Below are 10,331 nucleotides of genomic sequence, written 5' to 3'. Positions count from 1 at the left end.
AAAGTAGATGTGAATTAGCTAGGCTAATTCCAGCTGCTATAACAAGAGTTTATTTCTCCCTTACAATAATCTCTTGTGGATGCTCCTGGGTGGGGGGGATGGCAGGGCTCTGCTCCGCATAGTCCTTCTGGGACCCATGCTGATGGCGCAGAAGAGGGCCTGTTGTCTTCAGTGCTGGCTTCCAAGATCCCCTGGGATTTGACATCTAGCTGGTGGAACAGAAAAGAGGAGTGCTCATGGGAGGTTTTTATGGGGCAGTCTTGGAAATGGTGCCATTACATTTGGTAGCCACACCTATCTATATGCAAGGGAGGCTGGGAAATGTAGTTCATCTGTGTGTCCAGAGACGAGGACATGGATTCGGTGACACTCTCTGCCACAAAAACCCACATATTTACTTGAAGGATTGTGATAAAGATTAAAGATGATATGGTGATGCATGCTTGGCTCACTGGCTACTGGGGAGGAGTGTGAGAATGTAAAAAGAGGCGAGCAGTAGAATGCCCAAGCAGAGATGATAGTGGGCTGAGCTGGAGTAGTCACAGACACAAGGGTTAAGGTGATGGCAGAGCAGACTAAGGGGTGTGAGTTGGGGGCACTCGGGTAATCACTAATGCTGCTCACCAAAAGGTTTCATCACTCTGCCTTTGAGTGTGTGGTCATGTGACTAGTTCAGGCCAATAGGCAGAAGTGACATATATCGCTTCCAGACTGACCTTTTAATTGCTGGGGTAAGGCTGTCTAGAGAGCTCTTGTCCCTCTGCCAATAAACAGCAAACAGTATTCTAGAGAGAACTGGCTCCATCAGCCTTGGTCCTGGAGAAGGACAAAACAGAGTGGAGCCTCTAGGAACCTATACAACATGTTGTTTTGAGTCCCTAGGATTTTTGAAGTTGTATATTACTGCAACATAACCTAGTTTATTCTGACATAGAAACCTTTTTCTCAGGCAAGAGGCATCAGAATGTTGGTGAACAAACCAACAAAAAGGCATTCTCGTCCATTTTAGATCATCGGTTGCAAGAACTAAGGGACCATGCTTTTAAGAACATAAATCATACATCATTACCTCAATGCAAGCAAAGGAAGTGCTTGATGGGCCTTGAATTATTTTAAATACTGATAAAATCAATTTTCAATACAATGCCAGACACACTCTCTTCCTTAAAAAATTATTAGTACCAATTTAGAGAAAGTTTAAAGCTACGAAACACCAAAGGGAGATGTTAAGGACATAAAATGAAAAGTAAAAGAAAAATTAAAATGGGAGAACTTTAGAGGGAATTGTGGGCAGTTGTCAGAAGCATTTTTATGTTGGGGACAAATTTTGCTACTTGCCTGTCCTCTGGGATTTCTAGAACTGACCTGAATTAAGAAGGGCCTTGCACTGACATTCTGATTTAGGGAGGGCCTCCTACACTGTTGGTTGCTTTATGGGCCTCACAGTGCTGTGTCCTGTGGACCAGCATTGTAATGTTTTCCTAACTTGTGCAATTCCATCTCAGATCTCACTCACATTATCCCTCACTGCAGATAACTTGAAATAAAAATACAATGAGTGAGGAACCATGGCTCTTTTTAATATGTCCCCCTTGAGCAAAAGCCATCCATCCAACAGAACACCCTGGTTCTGCTCACTTCAGCAAAATAGGAAGCTCACATGTTCCCAGCCAGCTGGTTGAGCTGCCTAACTAGAGCTCAACAAGCAGGCTATAAACTCCTTAGATATGAGCTATATTTTATTCATCTGTGAATATCACGGCAATTAGTTAAGAGCCTGCTTTGGATTCAGCCAGATTCTGGCTTGAATATTGATTCTACCGCTTAATAGCTGGGTAACTCTGGCAACTTAATCTCCCTAATTCTGTTTCATCGCCTGTAAAATGGGGATAATAATGCCTGACTCCACTCACTAGTGGAAATTAAATGTGACACTTGTATGTAAAGCTTCTGGTGCGGCTCAAAAGTCTTTGTTAAGAGCTTGGAAGAACAGTGGCTTCTATCCAACCAAGGGCATATGTTCTCAGAAGAGACTGTGTAAGTCTCCATCAAGTCTAAAAGAAAATTCCTTTGCCAGAGACTGCAAATGCTATAAAGCTGGGGTTAAATAGTGTTTACCTCAAAGCAAGGGATGGGTTTTCATGGTCTCGGACACTGTTTGCATATTTATACGGGTTAAAATACAACTTTTGTTAGTATATGTGCTGCCGAAGCGAGCATAAATACAACTTTTTGAAAGGAAAAAAATGTTGACGTGGCAGAGTTGCTGGCTTATTTGCTGAATCTTGTAGCTCTTTCAGGGACAGTAAGAGCACCGAAGAGAAAATGTTTAATGATTAACCATATTAATATGGCTGCCTGCCCCTGGGAGTAAAAACAAAGCATAATAATCCCTTATAGCTGTACCAAATCTTTCTCCACAAAACTTTTCACTAGCATCCCTGTATAATCTTATCTCCCATTAAGTCTTTTACCACCCCCACCCCATGCCTGTCCCCAGGCGATTGTGGGGAAGGGAGAAACTGAAGCCGGGTAGGAGACGCCGCCCGGCCGCGCAGGAGGACCCCTCTCGCAGGCTGCCTCCAGCCTTCAGCCCCGAGGCCCGTTCGGGCGGCTGCCAGGAGGGCCGGGCCGGGACCTGGCCGAGGGGGCGGGCCCGAAGCCGCGGCCTCGCCTCCACCGGCGCCGGGCCGCGCCCGCCACTTCCTGGCCGCTCGCTCGGGACGGCCTCGCGGGCCCGGAGCTCTGCCCGAGCCGAGCGCCGCCGCCATGCTGCAGAAGCGGGAGAAGGTGCTGCTTCTGAGGACCTTCCAGGGCCGGACGCTGCGCATCGTGCGGGAGCATTACCTGCGGCCCAGCGTGCCCTGCAACAGCCCGCTCTGCACGCAGCCCGCCGCCTGCCGCAACGGTCAGGGCCCAGGAGGGAGCGAGAGCGACCCGGGCGGGGACGAGGAGCCCCGAGGCCGGGTGCGAGGGGAGCCCTGGACGCCAGGGAGCGAGGGCGGCGGGGCGGGGGTCGTGCGTCCGGTGAGGCGGAAGGGCGCGGCAGGAGGCGCAGCGCGAGGCCAAAGAGGCGCCGAGTCCAAGGCACCCGGGCCTCCACCGCTCCCCGCCATCACCTTCGTCTCCGCTTGGAGACCGCCGTGGGCCGCTGCGTCAGGGGCTCTCCGCACGGGACCTCCCCGACTGCTGCGCCCCATAAAATGAAAAGGCCCAGAGACAGGCGCCCCCAGGGCCCCAGAGGCCTTGTGATTTGGGCTTTCCAAGGGGCCTGGGCGCAGGAACCTGCCCCCTTTCTGCCCTGGGTGGTGAAATGAGGAGGATCCTAGTCGTTGGCCCTTTGGTGAGAGGCGGGAGCCCGGAAACCTGCTGCTGCTGCTGCTGCTGCTGCTGCTACTGCTGTTGTTCATTTTACATTTCTTTGCTCCCCACAAATTAATCTGACTTGCCAGCACGGATGCCTCAGGCATTTATCCAAAGGATTTGTGAATTATCTGGGAAGGTCAGGGGAAAGTTAGATTTAGGACTGCTGTGCACTAGACCTTACCCCACTTGATTTCCAGGCTGCAAGGGTGCCCCATTGAACGAAGAAGGTTACTGGTTCTCTTCCCCCTCGTGGGAGATGAGTGTTCTGGGCCTTTTCAGCGACTACTGAAATCCGCACCTTGGTTTAGGATTGCTGGTTAAGGTGAACATTTCGGTTACTGCTTGTGCGACGAGCTTCCTGACATGGGCTGGGTGGAAATCCTACCAGGGCCCTGGTTTGTACTGAGCATCTTTTCTAGTCAGTTCTGGCCCTTGGAGACTTCTGAGCATGTTCACAAACTTGAGACAGAACCGATTTGAAATTGCTGGACAGAAACAAGTGGTTAATACCTATAAATTTTAAGGGGCCCCTTTTAAATGTGAGTGTATGTCAGTGAGTTAACACAGAAATATTCAGGTTGTGCTGAAGGTGTGTTTGTTTGCCTTAAAAAAAAAAAAGATCAGTCATCTCTTCCACTGGCAACACTATAAACCACGTTGAGGTTTTATTTATCACAGCTTCAGAAAAATGAAGGTGCTGAATTTACCTGAACTTTGGGCCTCTACCAAAGTAGATCTGTCTTGTCGTTTAAAAACTTCACAGTTTAGTTAAGATGGAAAGTTATTTTGCACAGGGGGGCACCATGACATTTAAATAATAATAATAAACGAGTTTGGCAAATGTGTCTAATCTCTTACATTTTGAATTATGCTTCAGATGGGAAACTCTTGTCTAGTGATGTGACTCATTACATGATTCCAGATTGGAAAGTTGTTCAAGATTACCTCGAGATCCTTGAGTTTCCTGAATTAAAGGGAATTATTTTCATGCAAACGGCTTGTCAAGCTGTGCAGCATCAAAGAGGCCGGAGGTATCTGTTTTGCATTATTTATTTATTTATGGCATAGACTCCCCCCACTCACCATACTTTAAAAAAGGTCCCTCATTGCAGGGGAAGGAGAGGAATTTATTCTGTCAGAAACTATTTTTTGAACCAGTTTAGTATTCTCTTTGCTAGTAGGAATGCAGTAACATTGTTTTATATTTCTGCTTCAACATCTGGCCAACAGATCTGACTGTAGATCAATAAACTGCAGTGTCCCCAATATGTGGGTATTTAAGATTCTTAGCTTTTGATTTGCATTTTATAGCAGAGTTATTGCTTATTTCTTGTTGATAATGCATATTATTTAATCTTATTTATAGATATATTATTTCAGAAGCTTATTTTTTTCCTTTGAGAAAAAGAGAGCACTTTACTTTTAAATTTAATATTCCTTTATTGTGGATACAAATTGTATTTGTAGTGATTTATTCAATGAAACTACAAATAACTTGTTTTATTTTTAGGTTACTAGTATTACTACCAACCATAGAAATTGTATTTGCTAAACAAAGGATTTTTGATTGAAATCAGCCTAAAATGCTTGCCTTGTACCTTTTAAACAAATACGTAAAAATTGGTTTTGTTTCATCGGGAAAAGATTTATGATTTAAACTTGAAGACTCATGCTGTATGGAAACAGCATACAGTATTAGAATTATACATCCACCTCTTACCACCGCAAGTTATTTAAAAAGCAGAAACTACGAGTTCATTCTTTTTTAAATGTGGTTTCTTCAGACCTTGGTAGTAAAAGATGAAATGTGTTTATTTGTATATGAAAATGATAAGTTGTTTTTATTATATGCTCAGTTCAAAAAATATATGCATTAACTAGATTGCGTGTAGGTTTTTCAGATAGAATATTTTTAAATGAGCTTGAAGTTGATTTTGTTCAGACACAAAGATATAGATGTTTACACACATACAGGTTTAAATGCTGCTCCAGGTGTCGTATTTCAATTTCTGCTACTAAAATCAATTTGTTGTTATCATTCAGGTTGCTAGTACACTGCAGAGCCTTTTCAACTTCTGTTTTCCAAAATATTTTTAATATTAAGGATTGTTTTAAAAACCAATTCCTGGGACATTCAAAAGCAAAGAATTGGAATTTAAATGTCTTTTCTCCTGAACATTTCAAAAGTAGTTAACTTGATGAAAAACTATTGGTTTTCTATTGCTTTACCATTTCTCTACACTAAATGTAAAAACAAAAGATGAGGAGTTATGAAATAGGCCCATATGATTACACCCTATTTTTCCCATTTGGTAAATACTACTTTTGAGCCAGGCCTTCTGGACCTACAAAAAGAAGTCTTAGTCCCTCTCTCAACAAACCTGTTGTTTTTTTTTTTTATTGGGGTTAGATGCAAGAAGCAAGAAGGTAATTACAATACAGCTTAGATACATGCAGGATAATTTGATATGTACTGTATGCAAAGTGCAGAAGTAAATATGGGGTGTGGGAATTAGGCCAGAAAGCTCTCTGAAGGAATTAGGTTTGAGACTGGTCTTTAAAGCAGGGATAATGAACATGATTGATGAAGAAGAGGCAGGAAAAAGGAATCAGCAAGTTTGGGACTTGGTGCTTTGTCTGTTAAGCAATCACCTGGTATATTCAAGTTGAAACAGCTAAATGACTAAAATGACCTAAGCCCTAGAAAGTGTCATATATTGAAAGCTAACTTTGGAATTAATGATAGCTGTTGAATTCAGAACATCCAGGAGATTTGCTTTATTAATTTGGACTTCCTAAGTGTTAAGTATGAGTCATTTGACTTTTATGTTTAACCAAATGTGGCCTAGCAAAAGCTGGTGGTGTTTTGCTTCATTTAATGTTGGGGAACATTTTGTTTTATTTTTCAGTTCTTTCTTGGAAAGTTTTGAGATGCTAGTAAATAATTCATTCTGTTTGATATGCTTTTAGGAACATCATTCTTAGGAAAGCTTTGTCAGTTAAAAATATCTAGTCTGGTCTACAGCCATGCTACCCTGAATAAGCCCAATCCCGTCTGATCTCAGAAGCTAAGCAGGGTCGGGCCTGGTTAGTACTTGGATGGGAGACCACCTAGGAAGACCTGGTGCTGTAGGTGTAAAACATAAAAAAAATTAAAAATAAGGGATTGTAAGCTGACAAGGTCCTTGCAGTCTGTGAAGTCAGCAGCCAAGAGTTGCCTCACTTTAAAAAAATACATATATCTATATCTGGTCTGGTCTAGTGTCTGGTATAAGGATGCCTTGTTTTCTCCTTTGATCCGCACCCCCTCCTGAATTCCTTCTCTATAGCTTCAGAGTCTCAACAGTACATGTCTCAGTTTCTCAATATATAACATAAGATAGGGATCATAGAATGTTATAGTTGGAAAGTATATAAAAGGCCAACATGATTTAACTCCCCATCCAATACATCAGTGTTACTCAGCATGAGTAATGTTATCAACTTTTTTCTAAAAGAAAAAAAATTCTCAGACACCCAGTGTTAAATTAAATTGTTTTATTGTACTGTTAAATATGATTAAATATAAATCTAGGTATAAATCCTCATGCTTAAGTCTTTAATTCAACCTTAAAATCAAATCGGACCTTCAAATTAAATAAACAAAGCTACAAAATCAGAAAACCGCAAAGAACATTAAGTTAACGTGACAGATCACATTGTTTTATTGAAATTACCAGTGTTGGGTTAATAATAAAAAGACATAGCTCTAATCTGGTTCTATATTTAATATGGTTTTGATGTCAATAATATTAATGCAGAAAATGGCATGTTCACATAAGTATTGTTCAAAACAGTATGGAAAATGTCAAGTTTTTGATCATTTAGGATAGTGACACATTCTGCCATCTCAAATGCTTATTTAATGAGGAGTTACTTGATAACTCTGTGAGGCTGTCTTGTCAACCACATTCATTCATTTATTCAGGTGTTTGTTTTTTTAATTTAACAAATATTTATTGAGAAACTGTGCCAGAAACTGCTAGCATTGAAGATGCAGTAGTGAACAAAAGCAGACATGGTTTGAGGGGGAGACAGGTGGTAGTAATCAGATAATCACACAAACAGACGAAGAACTGCAGCTGTGGCAAAATGCACTGAAGTACAGGCATGTGGCTCCAGGAGAACCCAAACTAGTCAGACTGGGAAAGGCTTTCCTAAGGGTAATGCCTATGCTGAGCTCTAAGGTTTGAGTAGGTGTAAACCAGTCAAAGAAAAGCTTTCTAGGTGGTGAAACTGCTGTGCAAGGTCGCGGGGAGGGGAATTTGGCTCAAGGAACTGGAAGAAGGCCCTGGATTGGATGGTAGTAGGCCTCCTGGGCCTCAGGGTTTTAAGCAGGGTGGGATAACATCAGATTGCTATTTTGAAAAGATTGCTGGGCCTGTTTAGAAGATGCAAGAAGAAAAGAAAACCAGACTATTGCTTTAGTTCAGATTAGAGATGTCGTAGCTAAGAGATAGAAGTAGACATTTCTAAGAGCTATTTAGTAGGTAAAATCTATAGACTTTCCTAAGTATGTGACCAAGAGAATTGAAAACAGGTCCAGACAAAAACTTGTACATGAATGTTCATAGCAGCTCTATTCATAATAGCCAAAAAATGGAAACAACCCAAATGTCAACTAATAATGATTACATAAAATGTAATTTATCTATACAAGGAAATATTATTCAGCCATAAAAAGAAGTGAAATACTAATACATGCTACAACATAGATGAACCTTGAAAATACTATTCTAAATAAAAGAAGCCAGCCACACAAAAAAGTCATATAGTGTATGATTCCATTTGTATGAAATGCCCAGAATAGGTAGATCCAAGAGACAGAAAGATTAGTTAGGTTGCCAGGGGCTGGGGGTCAGGGGAAATGGAGAATGACTGCTTAGTGGGGGTATGTTTCTTTTGAGGGTGATGAAATGTTCTGGAATTCGATAGTGGTGGTGGTGGTGGTTACATAACAACTGTTACTGTAGTAAAAATTATTGAATTGTACATTTAAAAGGGTGAATTTTATGGTATGTGAATTATATCTCAATAAAGCTGTTACTTTTAAAAAATCTATGAATTTAGATAACTAAGGTAAGGGAGAAGGTGTTGTCAAGGATAACAATAAGGGTTCTGGCTTATGTAAGTGGATAATACATTGGAAGAGGTCTGACGGGGAGGAGGTAGATAGTTGTTTTGAGTTTGAAATGTCTAAGGCTTCCAAGACGGCAGTCACTGACCCCGGATGGCATTGCAGTTAGAAGGTGGTCATTCAGCTCGTCCAAAATATACTTCATTAGAAATGTTTTAAGAGTATTGCCTAATATAAATGGAAACATAAACTTAAAATTCTTGTAGAAAACTCAAGGACCTCTGAAAGTAAGTCTACAAGACTCTGCCAGGGTTCTGGGAAATCTGGTCGAAGAAACACAACATTGAATACAGAACTCATTTCCCCTCTGATTGTGGGACGCCTACTTCGAATCCTCAGAGAGTATAGTCAGCAGGGAGAAAGGATGTTGCATCTGTAAATAAGATCACCCATCGACTAAAAATAGTAAAAAAAAATCAAGTCTAAAGAAAGTAAATTCAGCTGTCTCCCTAAAGAAATTGTTTGTAATGTTTTGGTAATAAAGATTTAGAAAACACTTAAGCTAGTCTAGGAAAACTAGGGCTTTTCTCTAAGACTGGAATTTTTAAATTGAATTTTTAAAATGAAACTATTATTCTATCATTTAGGCCAAACTTGTTCAAGGCACTATGATGTTCCTTGCTGGTTCCATACAGGGTACTCATGTATCTAATTCTATCATTTGCACCACCAACTCTGACTAGCAAAAAATATGACTGTATTGTATGTGTGCACTATTAAATTATAACCATAAGCCCACATGCCTACAGAAAAACCCAACTGTCACATTCAGAGTGATTCGCTGTTATTTTCCTGCTTTCCCCATTAATATTATTGTGCCATTTGTTCATTTGTTTTATCTGGCTGATAGATAGCTAACAAATGGAAACACACACTAAAAGTCTAAGGAAAACACATGAGAATGAAACTTAAAATTGAGAAAATTCTTTTTAAGTTATATATTTTTCTAAATATTGGGAAGAATTGTCATTACTATCATTTGGTGCTAAACCTCCTGAGTCTGGCTTATAGATATCAATATTTGAGGAGGCCGGGATTTGAGAATACCTAGGTCTAAAGTACAGGTGTAATAACAAATGCAGTGATGTGCATGAAGACTAGCAAATGTTTATTCTAAGACATTATCTTGTATTTGGATCACTGTTGTCACAAAGGGTTGTGAGTTCATTTATTCATTTGGAAAACGTTTATTGAAGCACCTATTGTGGGTTAAGCCCTGCAGATACAAAAATGAACCATACTGTCTGCTGTCTTGAACATCTGTCCCCTCTCTCCTCCCTTGGGACCTTTGTCTAGCTAACTTTCATTCATCCTTCAGGACTCAGATATTGCCTCCTCCCAGATGCCTTCCCTATTCCTCCCATGTTCTTGTCACATCCTGTACTTTTACTTTAATGGCACTGATCCCACTGAAATGGATGGTTCTGTTTTTTGTTTTATTTTGTTTTTCCAATTAACATAGCTATATTTTTAAAAATTGTAGTAAAATATATATAATGTAAAATTTACCATTTTAAAATATGTGCAATTCAGTGACATTGAATACATTCACATTTTATGCAGCCAATCTCCAGAACTTTTTTCATCTTCCCAAACTGAAACTCTACACCCATTAAATACTAACTTTCCACTCCTCCCTCCCCCATCCCCTGGCAACCACCATTCTAACTTCTGTCTCTGTATTTGACTACTCAGGAATACTCACATAAGTGTAATTATACAATATTTGTCCTTTTGTGTCTGGCTTATTTCACTCAGTATAATGTCTTCAAGCTTAATCCATGTTATA

General features: G+C 40.7%; 1 protein-coding gene and 1 pseudogene across 2 annotated transcripts in view; both read left to right on the top strand.

Moving 5' to 3' along the window:
• Positions 1-2,691: 2,691 nt before the first annotated feature.
• The window catches only part of DIS3L (DIS3 like exosome 3'-5' exoribonuclease), a 30,345-nt gene continuing 22,705 nt past the window's right edge, over positions 2,692-10,331 (top strand). Inside the window, exons 1-2 of one of the 2 annotated variants that reach the window (XM_039865254.1) lie at positions 2,692-2,908; positions 4,244-4,397. In XM_039865254.1, coding sequence (XP_039721188.1) covers positions 2,770-2,908; positions 4,244-4,397 — 293 coding nt within the window. In that variant the 5' untranslated portion in view covers positions 2,692-2,769. Of the gene's footprint in view, positions 2,968-4,243; positions 4,398-10,331 lie in introns of both variants that reach the window. The other variant, XM_039865253.1, reaches the window with a different exon arrangement.
• LOC120604781 (uncharacterized) lies at positions 6,384-6,502 on the top strand (annotated as a pseudogene).

Source organism: Pteropus medius, unplaced genomic scaffold (assembly GCF_902729225.1).
Source record: "Pteropus medius unplaced genomic scaffold, Ma_sr-lr_union100, whole genome shotgun sequence".
Lineage (NCBI taxonomy): Eukaryota > Metazoa > Chordata > Mammalia > Chiroptera > Pteropodidae > Pteropus > Pteropus medius.
Note: the sequence above shows the minus strand (reverse complement) of the source record. Positions and strands in the feature narration are given on the sequence as shown.